Raw genomic sequence first — 19,173 nt, forward strand, 5'->3', positions numbered from 1 at the left:
CTGTGGGGTATTGTGAAAAGGAAGATGCAGAATGCCAGACCCAAAAACGCAGAAGAGTTGAAGGCCACAACCTGGGCTCTCATAACACCTGAGCAGTGCCAGAAACTCATCGACTCCATGCCGCGCCGCATTAACGCAGTAATTGAGGCAAAAGGAGCTCCAACCAAGTATTGAGTATTGTACATGCTCATATTTTTCATTTTCATACTTTTCAGTTGGCCAACATTTCTAAAAATCCCTTTTTTGTATTAGCCTTAAGTAATATTCTAATTTTGTGACACACGGAATTTTGGATTTTCATTCGTTGCCACTTCAAATCATCAAAATTAAATGAAATAAACATTTGAATGCATCAGTCTGTGTGCAATGAATAAATATAATGTACAAGTTACACCTTTTGAATGCAATTACTGAAATAAATCAAGTTTTTCAAAATATTCTAATTTACTGGCTTTTACCTGTATATACATATATATATATATATACACATATATATATATATATATACATATAAAAAAATGTAAAAGTTAGAGATGCTACCTCAGTAGAAGCATTTAAGTCTCATCTTAAAACTCATTTGTATACTCTAGCCTTTAAATAGACTCCCTTTTTAGACCAGTTGATCTGCCGTTTCTTTTCTTTTCTTTTCTACTCTGCTCCGGGGTGGACCGCTAGCCTGTCCATCGGATGGGGACATCTCTACGCTGCTGACCCGTCTCCGCTCGGGATGGTTCCCGCTGGCCCCACCATGGACTGGACTTTCGCTGATGTGTTGGACTTTCACAATATTATGTCAGACCCACTCGACACCGAGGATGTCGTTGTGGCTTGTACAGCCCTTTGAGACACTTGTGATTTAGGGCTATATAAATAAACATTGATTGATTGATTGATATATATATATATATATATATATATATATATATATATATATACATATATATATATATATATATATATATACATATATATATATATATATATATATATATATATATATATATATATATACATATATATATATATATATATATATATATATATATATATATATATATATATATATATATATATATATAGAGGCAGTGGTAGGGAGGTATATATATATATATATATATATATATATATATATATATATATATATATATATATATATACCTCCCTACCACTGCCTCAATATATATATATATATAAAGTATATATATATATATTATTTTTTGCATTTTACTGCAGTTTTTTAACTGAGTTTACAACGCCCATGGCGCTGTTTTGTATTGTTGTTGTTCATATGTTTTTTTTTTTGTAAATGTTGATTATAAATAAAGATTTATAAAAAATAAAAAAAAAGTGCACAATATCATATTTGACAGCACAAACCAACACAAACCTTGCACAAACAATTTAAAATATATTTTGAATTTGGATCAAACAGGGGCTTCGTGGACTGACTTAATAATTAACACACATCTATTTCAACGGTACAAACCCGCACAGATGTGCCACAAACATTTAAGACATTTTTTTTTACCTGAGTTCAAATGGAGTCACGAATGACAACTTTATATGGATTTTAATTTTTTTTTTTAAACTAAAGCAAAATAGACAAATAAAACAGTGATATCTAGCGGTAGCCATAAGGAAGTACAGCCATGCAAATTGCATTATCAAGTAGGTGTGATCTTTGGACACTTGGATTCTCCATGATGATATATATATTTGAAAAACAAATACACATACAATTGAAAAATATCACTTGAAAAGATCCCTACCACTGCCTCAAAATTATTCAAGCATCCTCATAAACACCTGCATATTTTATTGTTCATTCTACCAAGACTTAATCAAGCTTTTCTAACATCAGTGCAGCCAGACATGTTTACAATTTAAAAGAAAAAAACTCTGTTCAGTGAAGATTTTTCATTTTATTTCGCTTTTTACGGACACACTGGTGAAATAAATAGGGATGTGAGATTGTGGCGTCACCACCATTGAACACACAATTAAGATGAGCTGCTGTGAAAGACATTAAAGGTTATATTGCATTATAGCTTATTTATGTTAAGTGTCCTTGTCTGTTGACAAAACATCTTCAGGGTGATCCAATATAGAAAAAAGTATGTATTACAAAAAGTAAGAAAAGACAATAATAATTAAAAAAAACCCAGTATCTGTTAAATTACATAATTGGCATCATAAAACATTATGTACAGCATTATATTGCTTTGGCTTTGAGAACACAAATAGCAGTGAGCCACTGTGATGACATCCTTTAGCTCACTTAAACTAAATCAATCAAGTAGTTCCTCTGCCAACAGGAAGTGATGTCATCTTACCCACTAGCCCATTGGCTACACTCTTATGTCGTCATTTGGCATTAGACAGACGAGAAGGTGAACCACTTCCGACTTCTGTGAGTGTCAGAGGTTCGTCTCATCCCAGGTTGGGTCGTTCATGTTCTTCAAAACTCTCCTGATGATCCTTTCCAGCTCTTTCCTGGCTCGCTGCTCCTCCTCCAACGTCCTCTTCATCCTCTTATTGTCCTGCGGGATTATAGCAACATGACTGGCCTCGTCCTGCTCGCACCACACTACGACAGTAGCACCTCAACTTAAATGCTTTTATGATGGAGCTCTTAACTCAAAACACCTGTATCTCAAATTAACGTTTCCCATTAAAAACAATTGAAATTAGAGATGTCCGATAATGGCTTTTTTGCCGATATCCGCTATTGTCCAACTCTTAATTACCGATTCCGATATCAACCGATACCGATATATACAGTCGTGGAATTAACACATTATGCCTAATTTTGTTGTGATGCCCCGCTGGATGCATTAAACAATGTAACAAGGTTTTCCAAAATAAATCAACTCAAGTTATGGAAAAAAATGCCAACATGGCACTGCCATATTTATTATTGAAGTCACAAAGTGCATTATTTTTAATTTTTTTATTTTGCCTCAAAAAAACAGCTTGGAATTTTGGGACATGTGTATATTGTAGCGTCCCGGAAGAGTTAGTACTGCAAGGGGTTCTGGGTATTTGTTCTGTTGTGTTTATGTTGTGTTACGGTGCGGATGTTCTCCCGAAATGTGTTTGTCATTCTTGTTTGGTGTGGGTTCACAGTGTGGCGCATATTTGTAACAGTGTTAAAGTTGTTTGTACGGCTACCGTCAGTGTGACCTGTATGGCTGTTGACCAAGTATGCATTGCATTCACTTGTGTGTGTGAAAAGCCGTAGGTAAGGTTTATTGGAGCTCCGTACTTCTCCCTACGTCCGTGTACACAGCGGCATTTTAAAAAGTCATACACTACCGTTCAAAAGTTTGGGGTCACCCAAACAATTTTGTGGAATAGCCTTCATTTCTAAGAAATAGAATAGACTGTCGAGTTTCAGATGAAAGTTCTCTTTTTCTGGCCATTTTGAGCGTTTAATTGACCCCACAAATGTGATGCTCCAGAAACTCAATCTGCTCAAAGGAAGGTCAGTTTTGTAGCTTCTGTAACGAGCTAAACTGTTTTCAGATGTGTGAACATGATTGCACAAGGGTTTTCTAATCATCAATTAGCCTTCTGAGCCAATGAGCAAACACATTGTACCATCAGAACACTGGAGTGATAGTTGCTGGAAATGGGCCTCTATACCCCTATGTAGATATTGCACCAAAAACCAGACATTTGCAGCTAGAATAGTCATTTACCACATTAGCAATGTATAGAGTGTATTTCTTTAAGTTAAGACTAACACTAAATTGGCCCTAGTGTGTGAATGTGAGTGTGAATGTTGTCTGTCTATCTGTGTTGGCCCTGCGATGAGATGGCGACTTGTCCAGGGTGTACCCCGCCTTCCGCCCGATTGTAGCTGAGATAGGCTCCAGCGCCCCCCGCGACCCCGGAGGGAATAAGCGGTAGAAAATGGATGGATGAATAGTTTAAAGTTATCTTCATTGAAAAGTACAGTGCTTTTCCTTCAAAAATAAGGACATTTCAATGTGACCCCAAACTTTTGAACGGTAGTGTACATTTTACTTTTTGAAACAGATACCGATCATTTCCGTTATTACATTTTAAAGCATTTATCGGCCGATAATTTCGGCAGTCCGATATTATCGGACATCTCTAATTGAAATCAATTGAATTGGTGTTTGCCGCCCTCCCTCAAAACAGCACAATTTTAACATTTTACACGTTTTTTGAAAAGAAAGTTCTCCTGTCTTCAGCGTTTATCTCTGTTGTCAGCACTCCTGTCCTCCCCTTGTTTACCGTCTCTTTGCTAGGAGCGCTGATTGTGCACACCTGCCTCTGTTTGATGATTAGGACACGCACTTGCGGCCTATCCCACTCACGCACCTTTATATGCCAGTCTCGCCATCTCGTCAACGCGAGACCATTGTTAGCTATATGCTACTGTTTAGGGGGCCTTATTGACCGTTTCATTTTTGATTCCACGTAGTTCATGTCAGGCCTGGTTGAGACAAGTACGTTTTTGTCTTATAAACGCTTCCTAGCGGAACAACCGCCTGTCTTTTTGCTTGTGACACGCATTAAAGAATCATTTTGCCTGCCATTTTGGGATCATGAACACCAACAACATGCCGGTTTGTGACAAATAAAATGTAGGATAAAACAATTAGTCGTTTTTTGACGTAATGTAATAATGTACAACATTACAGACTTTTCCAGTATCTCCCTTAAGCTGCTTCTCTGTCAAACACACCATCAGCAGCCTCTCCATATTTTGAAGGATGAATGTTTGCTGTTAAGATATTTCAACATTCCGCCTGGAGTTAGGCTCATTCTGCTTCAGTATGTTGCAGACTAGCAGTGAAACGCTCAAACCTCTTCACCAAGTTGGCGACACGCTCACTCATGTTTTTGATGATTTCTTTCTTTAATTCAATTCATATCATCCACTTCTTCTCCTTCACATTCTCATTCTATCTTCCCAAGGTTGGAAAACAAAGTTATGTCCATCTCTAGATATAAGCTAATGCTGTATTAGGTGGCAACTTCAGTTATAGGGATGCTGAATCTGGTGCACTTAGTGATTTTTAAATGGAAAGTGTACAAACTAATAGTAAAAAATATTAATAAAATACTGTATTAGAAAAAGAAAATCTTCAGCAAAATGGTAAACATATTAGGAACGCCCCAGGGGCGATGGTGCAGGTATACACTACTCTCAACTAGGGTTGTACGATATACTGGTACTGATAAAGTACCACGATACTAATTATTTGAAATTGGTACTATACTACCTTTCAAAAGTACCGGTACGGTTCTTTCATTTGAATGCCGCTGTTGAGTGTGTCAAAACGCACACACAATGGGCACACAAGCAATAATATCTTGGGAGTGGAAGAATGGCTAAAAACAGCAGTTCTACTGGTTAATAAAGAGGGTGTGTAAAGCACAATATGGAGGTATTTGGGCTTCAAAACTATCGATGAAAGTAATGCTTTAAACAGGGCCAGTGTTGCTTTAAAACACGCCTCGCCAAACGTGGCGATTAGTATTACCACCTATGCTTCAAACTTAGGTAAACATTTAAATAATACGCATTCTGATCTGCACAAGGAGTTATAAAGAGTAACAGGTAATAATGTACCGTATTTTTCGGACTATAAGTCGCTCCGGAGTATAAGTCGCACCGGCCGAAAATGCATAATAAAGAAGGAAAAAAACATAAGTCGCACTGGAGTATAAGTCGCATTTTTTGGGGAAATTTATTCGATAAAACCCAACACCAAGAATAGACATTTGAAAGGCAATTTAAAATAAATAAAGAATAGTGAACAACAGGCTGAATAAGTGTACGTTATATGACACATAAATAACCAACTGAGAACGTGCCTGGTATGTTAACGTAACATATTATGGTAAGAGTCATACAAATAACTATAACATATAGAACATGCTATACGTTTACCAAACAATCTGTCACTCCTAATCGCTAAATCCCATGAAATCTTATACGTCTAGTCTCTTACGTGAATGAGCTAAATAATATTATTTGATATTTTACGGTAATGTGTTAATAATTTCACACATAAGTCGCACCCCCGGCCAAACTATGAAAAAAAATGCGACTTATAGTCAGAAAAATACGTTAGTTGTTACACCTGTCCTGCTGTTCGGCTCCGGTGCAGACCGTAGTCGAGCAGCACAGGGCAGACGAATGTTTTCGTTGGGGGTAACATCCTTCACTCTACCAAGCAATGGGTCTACTAAGCTGTACTTTCCGGTCGGAATTTGAGGCAGCTGAGTCGTGATATACGTTGATATTCTCTTAAACACACACACGCTACTCTCATAAGTTAACCAGCTCCCCTGTAGATAACATGTAGATATATAACATGTAGATACATAGATGCTTGGATTAATGCCAAATATTAGCGGATTTAAAACTGCCCAATTAGCAGTCAACTAATGCAAGTGAAATGACTATATTTTGTAACAAATTGCTACAATTTGTGTTTTGTCTTGAAAAAAATTGTGTTTTACCTGCTACACGGCTTATCTAGGTACATTTATCCATAGTTTTGTTTTTAGCACTTACTAATAATTTTATTTTCCTTAAAGCACAGACCAGGAGTGGCAACCATAAATGATGAAGCATTTAATACAATGTCAGTAAAACTTTCTGTTCTATTCTAACCTAATTCTTGATTATGTCAGACTATATGTAATATGGACAATTGTAAATTGTTCTTTGAGTGCAACAAGAAAAGCCCAATGTGTTTAATGCCTTTTAATTTATATTTTAAAATTATTCTTTGAATGCATTAGGAAACATATGTTTAATGTTTTGTAAGATTTTCTGTTAAAATAAAGCCAATTATGACCTTTTTCGTAGTTCCCTTTATTTGGAAAAGTATTGAAAAGTATCGAAAAGTACCGGTACCCAATTATTGGCATCGGGACAACCCTACTCTCAACTAATAAATACTTCTCTAATAGTGTCAATCAGAATTGATCATGTTGTAAATAGAGTTCTCATGTTGGATCCTATTGATTGTGCAGGTGTACCTAACATGTCTTTTCAATTCTAACAATAGTGGATAAGACGTCAATAACCATTATTACAAGTAACATTTGTTGGCACAATTAAGAGTAAGCCATTGCTAGCGAGTAAGGCCAGATGTTTTAGTCGGATCTTACGGGGTTCACGGTGGCATTTTCAGAGATGATGGCAACTCAAATTGTTGCTTGCAACCTAAAGCAAAACAATTAGCTGATAGACTGCTCTTATCTCAAAACACTCATAAGTTGAGGTACCACTGTGCTACCAATCCATGCGCTTTGACCTCTTTAGGCCCCAGCAGAGCACACACACTCACCTGTTTGAGTTCCTGGACCTCGTCTCTCAAACTGTACACAGTGTCCACCAGGCTCCTGCGGCAGCATTGTGTTCAGTTTTCACTTACGCATAATGCAGACTGATGCACGATGACCTCAATGGTCTCACCTCTCTTCCATTACGGTTTGTCCGTTACTCCGAGTTTCCTCCACTATGATCTTCTCCTCCTCAGGGAACAACATGTGGACATCCCTCCTGCTGGAGCCTTATCAAAAAGGGGGAAAACCGCTTCAGTCTCTTATTCACACACACACAACAATAAAGCGACTTAAATGCACGTACAGCACAAACAAAAATACGGACACTAAAGGTCTAACTCTACTTGGGTTGCCAGAGGTTTTTTGTTTTTTTTTCTGACTTGCTACACCGATATCTTACGAGAAAACGAGGCGGTCCTGTAACTAGTGGCGGTCCAGATACTCTCATAATCCGAGTCTTCTGACTGGTCGGAGCACGGCAGGTTGATGCCAGTAACCAGGAGGCCGGAGTCAGCGAGCACATGGTTGTGCATGAGGTCGGTCCCTTGCCAGGCTGCGCCATACAGCAACCAGCAGGGGGGGAAAACAGGCCAACGATGTGGGTGCAATGACAAGGGGCAACACAAAGCGCACAAGTTGGGATGCAGAATAAAATGAAACAGTGGGTTGAAAATGATAATGAGGACAGTGGTTGGTGGGCATAAAGCAATAATAATAATAATGCACAGGGAATGGAGGGGGGACGGAGAGGAGAGAAAAGCCTTGTTAGAGCTGAAAGCTGAGAACACACAAAGGTTTTAGCGCCAAGCATGCATATATTCCTGCCAACGTACAGTATATAAACCGTCTTGAGTGTGCGTGTGTGAACTCACTGGAGTTGAGAGTCTGTCGCGTCTTTGCACTCGTACAGTACGCCTCGATCACTTTCAGTATCTGAGCGTCCTCCTCGAGTGCCGCCGTGCCTGAGAGGGAATAATGAACAAGGGAGATGTTATGTTCTTCTGAGGACCGGCGTCCTCTGCAGAGGATATTTGCTTTTGGCCGACAGCAGTACCTCAAGTTGCGCGATTAATTGGTTCGGTGACGGCGCTCTTAACTCAAAACCCTTGCATCTCAAATCAATGTCTTCCTTGGAAATTCATTGAAATGTATTTAATACGTGTATGGCCACCGAAACAGCACACTATTATCATACATAACAGGCCTTGTAAAAAGAAAAAGGAATGTTTATATTAGAAATATTGTATAAAAAATAAACAATAGAATTAGAGATGTCCGATAATGGCTTTTTTACCGCTATCCGATATTCCGATATTGTCCAACTCTTAATTACAGATACCGATATCAACCGATACCGATATATACAGTTGTGGAATTAACACATTATTATGCCTAATTTTGTTGTGATGCCCCGCTGGATGCATTAAACAATGTAACAAGGTTTCCCAAAATAAATCAACTCAAGTTATGGAAAAAAATGCCAACATGGCACTGCCATATTTATTATTGAAGTCACAAAGTGCTTTATTTTTTTTAACATGCCTCAAAAAGCTTGGAATTTGGGACATGCTCTCCCTGAGAGAGACTATGAGGAGGTTGAGGTGGGCGGGGTTGAGGTGGGGTAGGGCTAGGGCGTAGCGGGGGGGTTTATATTGTAGCGTCCCGGAAGAGTTAGTGCTGCAAGGGATTCTGGGTATTTGTTCTGTTGTGTTTATGTTGTGTTACGGTGCGGATGTTCTCTCGAAATGTGTTTGTCATTCTTGTTTGGTGTGGGTTCACAGTGTGGTGCATATTTGTAACAGTGTTAAAGTTGTTTATACGGCCACCCTCAGTGTGACCTGAATGTGAAAAGCCGTAGCTATTATGTGACTGGAACGGCACGCAAAGGCAGTGCCTTTAAGGTTTATTGGCGCTCTGTACCTCTCCCTACGTTCGTGTACACAGCAGCGATTTAAAAGTCATACATTTTAATTTTTGAAACCGATACCGATAATTATGAAACCGATACCGATAATTTCCAATGTTACATTTTAAAGCATTCATCAGCCGATAATAGACAGTCCGATATTATCGGACATCCCTAAATAGAATGTATACCAACAACTCAAGTAGTTTTATGAAGTAATGTAATAATCATGTACAGCATTTATTTTCGAGAGTTGACCTCCAACTGCTTTTCTGTCAAACACACAATGAGCAGCTTCTTCATATTTTCATGGATAAATGCCTGCCGTTTAGACCTTATTTTAACATCCTTGACTGGCATTAGACTCATTCTGCTTCAGTATGGTGCAGACTAGCAGTGATATGCTTCAATCGCTTCACCAAATTGACTAAACCATATGTCCCGGCAAGAAATCTGCGTTCAAAGAACACCGGCTTATTAGTGATTCCCAGAGCCCCCCCCCAAAAAAAGTCTGCGGGCTATAGAGCGTTTTCTATTCGGGCTCCAGTACTCTGGAATGCCCTCCTGGTAACAGTTAGAGATGCTACCTCAGCAGAAGCATTTAAGTCCCATCTTAAAACTCATTTGTATACTCTAGCCTTTAAACAGACCCCCTTTTTAGACCAGTTGATCTGCCGTTTCTTTTCTTTTCTGCTCTGCCCCCCTCTCCCTTGTGGAAGGGGGGGGCACAGGTCCGGTGGCCCTGGATGAAGTGCTGGCTGTCCAGAGTCGGGACCCGGGGTGGACCGCTCGCCTGTGCATCGGTTGGGGACATCTCTGCGCTGCTGACCCGTCTCTGCTCGGGACGGTCTCCTGCTGGCCCCACTATGGACTGGACTCTCACTATTATGTTAGATCCACTATGGACTGGACTTTCACAATATTATGCTAGACCCACTCGACGTCCATTGCATCCGGTCTCCCCTAGAGGGGGGGGGGGGATGTCACCCACATCTGCGGTCCTCTCCAAGGTTTCTCATAGTCATTCTCATTGACATCCCACTGGGTTGAGTTTTTCCTCGCCCTTATGTGGGATCTGAACAGAGGATGTCGTTGTGGCTTGTGCAGCCCTTTGAGACACTTGTGATTTAGGGCTATATAAATAAACATTGATTGATTGATTGATTGATAAACGCTCAGTCATGATTTGATGATATATTTCTTAAATTCAATGAATATTATTCACTTTTTTGTCTCAGCACTGTCCTTCACACTCACGTTATATCCATCTTTAGCTACTGTATAAGTTATTGCTTGCGTCTACGACCGGATGTTTTGGGTGTATTTTACGGGGTTCAATGGTGACATTTGCTACGCCAACTCAAATTTTTGCTTGCCACAATTAGACACCTCCTATCCTAGAACACTTAAGTTAATGTACTGTATTTCCTTTGTCAGAGTTACATATTTTAAGATTATTTTGCAAAACACAAATGTCCACTGCAGAGGACATTTCTCAGCAGGATTTAGAGACTCACTACCCCCAGAAATGTTTTTCCACTGGTATATTTCCCTTTTAGAGCTGCCCTCTTACTCTTTCTGACAGTGAAGTCCTCTTCAGAGGGTTTCCTCTCAGGCTTCCTCTTGGGGAGCAGCTTCTTCATACTCTTTGGACTCTTGTTCATATCCTGTGCACAGCGGGGATGTCATTTAAATTCTACTGTAAAAAGATGCTGCAAAGTGTAAATTTTTTGTTCCAGCCTGTCAACAAGCACCTCCTTGTTGCAGAGGGCAGCAGACGGTCGGAGAGGAGGCGCAGGCCGAAGGCAGCTCATGCTCCAGGGTTTTGGGGTACTGGGTGGCTCCAGTGTGCCGCACATGGGGCTGCCGCCGTATGAGGCAGGATGGGGGAGGGTGTGGTAAGTGTGTCCGCTGCTCACGCCACGAGACTCGGAGTGTCTGGAAGGGGTGGCGGGCAGGGAGGGCAACTAGGGAGAAGACAGACGGGAGGTTGTTGGTCAATTGAGAGCCAGTGAATTATGTGACGTGGAAAGACGAGACTTACTGCTTGACACACAGACTGAGTCTTGTGTGCGTGTGCGGCGGGAGTGTGCGTGTGTTTGGTGAGAAGGTCCAGCCATTCCAGGAGATCTTGCTGATTGCTGCACGCCACCTGCATCCGCTCACACTGGGAACCTGCACAACACACACACCCTGAGTAGCTCCTTTAGCAACAGTGTTACATCCACCGTGTAGGAAGGAGCACTGTACAGTAAATACTCTAATTTATATGTAAACCTTTTTGTATGCAATATTACTATTGCATATTTTTTACCCTTTTATTTTTTTCACCAAGTCAGGTTTACTGTTTCATGCTGTAAATGTAAAACTGCAAATTTTGGATGAATACAGTTTATTCCATCAATAAGGGATTGTTGCCAGTACCAGTTGCCGGTACCTTGGAATCAATACCGGTGATCAACTGTACCCATTCTCTGAATAGTTGTGTGTGTTCATAAATAGAGATGTCCGATAATAACGGACTGCCGATACTATCGGCCGATAAATGCTTTAAAACGTAATATCGGACATTATCGGTATCGGTTTCAAAATTATCGGTTTCAAAAAGTAAAATGTATGACTTTTTAAAACACAGCTGTGTACACGGACGTAGGGCATACTTGCCAACCCTCCCGTTTTTAGCGGGAGAATCCCGGTATTCAGCGCCTCTCCCGACAACCTCCCGGCAGAGATTTTCTCCCAGTATTCAGCCGGAGCTGGAGGCCACGCCTCCTCCAGCTCAATGCGGACCTGAGACTGAGTGGGGACAGCCTGTTCTCACGTCCGCTTTCCCACAATATAAACAGCTTGCCGAAATGATATACTCATCATGGACGGAGAAGTTAAACAGGACAATACTGCCATCTAATGGATAGCCACCGGAACACTGAAATTCAAGTATATATATTTTTTTCTATGGAAATAAAATATATATATATATATATATATATATATATATATATATATATATATATATATATATATAGCTAGAATTCACTGAAAGTCAAGTATTTCATACACATATATATATATATATATATATATATATATATATATATATATATATATATATATATATATATATATAGCTAGAATTCACTGAAAGTCAAGTATTTCATACACATATATATATATATATATACATACATACATACATACATACATACATACATACATACATACATACATACATACATACATACATACATACATACATACATACATACATACATATATATATATATATATATATATATATATATATATATATATATATATATACATATATGAAATATATATGAAATACTCGAGTTGGGCAACCCCCCCCCCCTCCCCTCCCCCAACCCCCCCCCCCTCCCCTCCCCCACCCCCTACCCCCCACCTCCCGATATTGGAGGTCTCAAGGTTGGCAAGTATGACGTAGGGAGAAGTACAGAGCGGCAATTAACTTAGAGGCACATAATATCTGCGGCTTTTCACACACACAAGTGAATGCCATGCATACTTGGTCAACAGCCATACAGGTCACACTGAACCCACACCAAACAAGAATGACAAACACATTTCGGGAGAACATCCGCACCGTAACACAACGTAAACACAACAGAACAAATACCAAGAACCCCTTGCAGCACTAACTATTCCGGGACGCTATAATATACACCCCCCGCTACCACCAAACCCCGCACCCCCCCAGCCGGCCACCATCTCCCGAATTCGGAGGTCTCAAGGTTGGCAAGTATGCTCTAGTATACTCTGGACTGAAGCTGTGTGCCTTCAATGTTTTTGTAGCTGTTGTTTTGAGGCATGTTTAAAAAAAAATAAAAATAATGCACTTTGTGAAAGTCAAAGTATAGTATTTCCCATAGTTGTAATGGGTATCAGGATTATCTCAGGGAGAGCATGTCCCAAATTCCAAGCTGTTTTGAGGGATGTTAAAAAAAATAATGCACTTTGTGACTTCAATAATAAATATGGCAGTGCCATGTTGGCATTTTTTTTCATAACTGGAGTTGAAGTTGTTCTCTTATTTTGGAAAACCTTGTTTTTGATTGATTGATTGAAACTTGTATTAGTAGATTGCACAGTACAGTACATATTCCGTACAATTGACCACTAAACGGTAACACCCGAATAGGTTTTTCAACTTGTTTAAGTCGGGGTCCACGTTAATCAATTCATGGTAAAGTTACATTGTTTAATGCATCCAGCGGGGCATCACAACAAAATTAGGCATAATAATGTGTTAATTCCACGACTGTATATATCGGTATCGGTTGATATCGGAATCGGTAATTAAGAGTTGGACAATATCGGAATATTGGATATCGGCAAAAAATCCATTATCAGACATCTCTATTCATAAATGTTATTTTTGTTTCATTATATAATTTTTCTTTTTTTTTTTTTTTTTTACATTTAACACCGATCTGATAGTGATAAAAGGGCTGTCAAGTTGTTATATTTTGTTTTTGTACACTTCTGGGTATCAGTATGCATTCATTTCAGTTTGTCCAAGGTGTGTTGCCGTAGTCAGACAGGAAGTAGTATTTGCCATTAAAGGGGAACTGCACTTTTTTGGGAATGTTGCCTATCGTTCACAATTTTAATCAAAGACATGACGACGGATGCATTGTTTTAATGCATTCAGAATATTAAATAAACGCACTCAAAAGTCCGCTTACAATGAAGCCATTAGTAGTTGCTCTATTCTGCCTATAAAAGCCCTTTAAAAAACACCCTAACACCTCCAATAAGGTTCTATATTCATACTGTAAGTATATATGTAATGTAGTGACAGGCACATTTGTAATAACATTTTAATATTTACGAATTTTGCTCATTTTAAGCATATGCAAGGTTCCCTTTTTTTTTTTTAACAACGTCCCTGATTATTTCTCACTGCAGATTTTGTGAGAGCCAACAGACATAATTAAACATCACTTACTGTACAACGTCTGCTGTCATTAGGAAGCCTACTTCTAGGATGTTCATATATTCCCATTTAGATAAATAATGACTCACAATCCTCGTGAAGTCAGACCAAGCGTCTTTTCATGTCATTCTGGTGATATCCGGGTTTAAATTGGCTGTCAAGGTGACAGGCCTGATTTATGATCTACGATAAAGTTTGACGAGCAAGGAAACGAAGAAGCAGCTCATCAGTCGATCATGTCGACATTGGCACACAAGCTCATGATCACGGCGACACTAAAACGTTTGTTTGTGTTAGCGCTTATAATGCCAATATCACTAATACTTGGTTACTATTCAAGTCCCAAAATGTTAATGGTTTATTGTTGGTGATTTTTGGATGGTTATTTATTGGGTTTTTGGGGAAAAATAGAGGACTTCCCATTGGCTCCGCTGTAAACTGACTTTTATTAACGAGTTAGAATGCTTAAAAAAACAGAAAAAGAAAACAAATCTGCCGTTATGTTTTTCATAATGGTTGTGAAGTGTGAACATTAAGCAACATTTTTCCAAACTTACAGTTCCCCTTTAAGTTGAATGTACCAGTCTTGTATTTTGTTGAGCCCAACAAAGTGTTTCCACTGAAAGTATATATTGTGCTTATTACACAACAGCTGTTTGATTGTAAGGTGTATCTTAAGGCCTACTGAAAGCCACTACTACCGACCACGCAGTCTGATAGTTTATATATCAATGATGAAATCTTAACATTATAACACATGCCAATACGGCCGGGTTAACTTATAAAGTGACATTTTAAATTTGCCGCTAAACTTCCGGTTCGAAACGCCTCTGAGGATGACGTATGCGTGTGACGTCGACCGGCGAACACGGGTATGCCTTCCACATTGAAGCAAATACGAAAAAGCTCTGTTTTCATTTCATAATTCCACAGTATTCTGGACATCTGTGTTCGTGAATCTGTTTCAATCATGTTCATTGCATTATGGAGAGGGAAGCTGAGCAAGCAAAGAAGAAAGTTGTCGGTGCGAAATGGACGTATTTTTCGAACGTAGTCAGCAACAACAGTACACAGCCGGCGCTTCTTTGTTTACATTCCCGAAAGATGCAGTCAAGATGGAAGAACTCGGATAACAGAGACTCTAACCAGGAGGACTTTTGACTTCGATACACAGACGCCTGTAGAGAACTGGGACAACACAGACTCTTACCAGGATTACTTTGATTTGGATGACAAAGACGCAGACGTGCTACTGTGAGTATGCAGCTTTGGCTTCTAAACATTTGATCGATTGACCGTATGTGCGCAACTTTTTTTTGCGTATGTACGTAACTTTTTTAAAATATATAAGCTTTATGAACCTTGGGTTAGGTGAACGGTCTTTTGGGCTGAGTGATTGTGTGTGTTGATCAGGTGTTTGAATTGTATTGGCGTGTTCTATGGAGCTAGGAGCTAGCAGAGGAGCTAGGAGCTAGCGTAACAAACACGCAGGTGTTTTTATGCAGGACTAATTTGTGGCATATTAAATATAAGCCTGGTTGTGTTGTGGCTAATAGAGTATATATATGTCTTGTGTTTATTTACTGTTGTAGTCATTCCCAGCTGAATATCAGGTCACCCCCGGCTCTCACAGCATCTTCCCTATCTGAATAGCTTCAACTCCCCACTAGTCCTTCACTTGCACTTTACTCATCCACAAATCTTTCATCCTCGCTCAAATTAATGGGGAAATTGTCGCTTTCTCGGTCCGAATCTCTCTCACTTCATGCGGCCATCATTGTAAACAATAGGGAACTTTGCGTATATGTTCAACTGACTACGTCACGCTACTTCCGGTAGGGGCAAGCCTTTTTTTTATCAGATACCAAAAGTTGCAATCTTTATCGTCGTTGTTCTATACTAAATCCTTTCAGCAAAAATATGGCAATATCGCGAAATGATCAAGTATGACACATAGAATAGATCTGCTATCCCCGTTTAAATAAAAAAAATTCATTTCAGTAGGCCTTTAGTTTAGTATTGATTACCATTGGAGGTGTTGAAATTGTCATGTAAAATTGCTAATTCTAATCCGTAACATGAATTTGGCAGTGAGCGAGTGGTCAAGTGACCTCTTTAAAGAAAGACAGGACATAAATACATAAAATAAATTGATAAGTCGAAACATGTTAGGTAAAAATTCCATCACTTGTACTGAAAATATTGTCAGACAAGAAGACAATTAAAAAGTACAGTGGAACGTTGATTACTGGGGTTCAATCCCCACCTTCTACCATCCTAGTCACGTCCGTTGTGTCCTTGGGCAAGACACTTCACCCTTGCTCCTGATGGTTGCTGGTTAGCGCCTTGCATGGCAGCTCCCGCCATCAGTGTGTGAATGTGTGTGTGAATGGGTGAATGTGGAAATACTGTCAAAGCGCTTTGAGTACCTTGAAGGTAGAAAAGCGCTATACAAGTATAACCCATTATTTACAAACCCCTTTATTTGTGAACTTTTTCAATTAGGAACTTTTAGATCGAGCCAAATTTGCCTCCGTGTGTGAACCATGCCTCAGTGTACAAACGCTTCATTCATTCATTCATTTTGTGTCACGCCTGCAGGCACAAAGCAGGGCGCTGCAATTTTGGAAAGGCGGATCCCTCCACATCACTTGCTGCATAGTGCAGTACTAGTCATTATTTAGCCTTTTGACAAGTTTTGTCCAATTTGCTAACTCAGTGCGAGTCCCAAAAAGACAACAGACCAGCAAAGGAGGGAATCCCTCTGGCGTTAAAAAAAACACATAGTATTTGCCAAAGTACATTATTGGCACTCACAAGTAGGGATGATGTTTGATAAGAAATGATCGAGTTCGAGTCTATTATCGAATCCTCTTATCGAACCGATTCCTTATCGATTCTCTTATCGAGTCCAGATAGGTTGTTGTATATGGAAAAAAACCCACAATATTTGGTTTAACAAAAGCTCACTTTTATTATATAAGAAAACAATTTAATCTAATAAATAAATAAATATTGACTGTTACCCCCCTAAAAAAATAAAATAAAATAAATAAACATTGACTGTTGTTACCCAAAGTATATTAAGTGGGATTTTTCAGAAAAACAAATATATACAGTAACACAAAAACAACCTGTCTCTGTGATCACTATAGGTGTATAAACAATAATATAGTGTTAAATAAAATCGGTCCCTTGGGCACAAAACTGGAAATAATACAGCTCTCCAAAAAGTGCAATTCTGCTGCTATTTGACATAACTGTTTGTTATGATGCTTTGACATTTTTGCACTTTAAAGAAAGAAAGAAAATTCTATGAAGAGAAAAGTTGTTTGCAAATGTGGTTACAATGCTAAAAAATGAAAAGTTAAAGCTAAAAAAAGAAATACACTTTATTGAGTTAACATTATTTCTTTATAGGGGGAAAGATGTTATGAGCTAGGGAATATAACAACTACACTACCCATCATGCAACGGGAGTGACGAGCATGCGCGGTAGCCCCGAAAAGTGTTGTTGCATGTCGTCACCCGTGAAAGTAAACGTCAAGAACTCAGCCAACACGCCTCGTCTGCATTATTTCTAATTAGACAGACAACACATATACAGTGTGAAAAACAAAAGTTAATAAAGGGAGATGTGTTGTATATATATGTATGTGCTGCGGTTGCTTTAAGAATGTTGCGCCAGCTGCCGTAAAGGAGGTGCGTTGCTAGCCTGGTTGCTATGTTTCCGGTGGGTCGTAAAAGTGTTCTTCATGAGTTTGTACCCTGCTCAAATCTCTCAGTAAAGTTATTCATTGGATTATACCTTTTGTTTTGAACTTTATTACACCTTGGAGCGCTTTTTCCCGTCCATTGTTTTCCTGCTTTCGCTATCTGCGCCTAATGACTGAGCTACGTGACTGATTTATTGTGATGTCCCACGGGGCATTTCTGGTCGGGACGGGATTCGTTCCGAGGGATTCGAATAAAGAACCAACTCTTTTCTTTACTATAGTGGTCTCGATAACGGGTACCGGTTCTCAAAAAGGGATTCGAGTCCGAGGACTCGGTTATTTTCTTATCGAACAACCGGGAAAACCGGTTTCGAGTATCATCCCTACTCACAAGTATGGAAAAATCGACGAAGCAAGTTTTAATTGTGAGGAGAACTGACTTTTCTGGATAAAGATGCCAAAGCAGACTTATTTCACAGTGGTTGAGAAGAGTTATCTCTCGTTCAGTGGCGCTTCTTCCAAAGCACACACAAACACACACACTACCAACCGATCCCTCCCTTCTCTCCCTCAGTCTGTCTGCTCCTTTCTCTTCAGCTCCTTCTGTTATTGTAAGTGGATTTTACTTCTTAAAATGTGTATTGTTGTGGCAATATAGTTTTTCAAGTGAAGGATTTGTGTGATTTCTGATCGTTTGTGTGGGCACCAAAAGGACAACAGTGTGTGTGCTCATGTTGACAGAGCAGCGCATACAAAGAACAGCACCTTGTTGTTGTTGTTATTTTGGTTTGTTGATAAAGAGAAAGTTGATCCATCATCTTCTTGTTATTTTTGTTTGATATACAGGACTGTATAGCCCGTTATATTGTGCTCAAAGAGTACAAAACTTCCCTAAAATATGGACTTTTGTCGAGGCTGGAACTCATTATTCACATTTACATTGTTTCTTATGGAGAGATTTGCTTTACTATACGAACTTTGCGATTTACGAACCCAGTTCAAGAACCAATTAAGTGCGTAAATCGAGGTTCCACTGTATGTGTAGGGCATATTCATATGAACATTAAGCTAGAGCATTTTGAGAAGTGAAGCCTAACTTTTGAACGCTTTTTATCATGCATGCTGGTTTTGTTGGCATGGAACATTGCAACAATACCTCGAGGCAGTCCGCTACGAATAGGCTTTTTTGCCTGCCAAGTGTTCGAGTCGGAGCAAAGTGTGCAATTAAATGAGATGTT

At 39.2% G+C, this 19,173-nt stretch overlaps 1 protein-coding gene across 2 annotated transcripts in view; it reads right to left on the bottom strand.

Annotated features, from left to right (window-relative positions):
* Positions 1-1,902: 1,902 nt before the first annotated feature.
* arhgef7b (Rho guanine nucleotide exchange factor (GEF) 7b) overlaps positions 1,903-19,173 on the bottom strand; it is a 38,683-nt gene continuing 21,412 nt past the window's right edge. The window contains exons 15-22 of one of the 2 annotated variants that reach the window (XM_062061052.1): positions 11,289-11,419; positions 10,999-11,211; positions 10,818-10,911; positions 8,211-8,300; positions 7,739-7,891; positions 7,469-7,565; positions 7,341-7,395; positions 1,903-2,540 (exon numbers count right to left, since the gene is read on the bottom strand). In XM_062061052.1, coding sequence (XP_061917036.1) covers positions 2,418-2,540; positions 7,341-7,395; positions 7,469-7,565; positions 7,739-7,891; positions 8,211-8,300; positions 10,818-10,911; positions 10,999-11,211; positions 11,289-11,419 — 956 coding nt within the window. In that variant the 3' untranslated portion in view covers positions 1,903-2,417. The remainder of the gene's footprint in view (positions 2,541-7,340; positions 7,396-7,468; positions 7,566-7,738; positions 7,892-8,210; positions 8,301-10,817; positions 10,912-10,998; positions 11,212-11,288; positions 11,420-19,173) is intronic. The other variant, XM_062061062.1, reaches the window with a different exon arrangement.

The sequence above is a fragment of the Entelurus aequoreus genome, linkage group LG01 (assembly GCF_033978785.1).
Source record: "Entelurus aequoreus isolate RoL-2023_Sb linkage group LG01, RoL_Eaeq_v1.1, whole genome shotgun sequence".
In the NCBI taxonomy this organism is placed as follows: Eukaryota; Metazoa; Chordata; class Actinopteri; order Syngnathiformes; family Syngnathidae; genus Entelurus; species Entelurus aequoreus.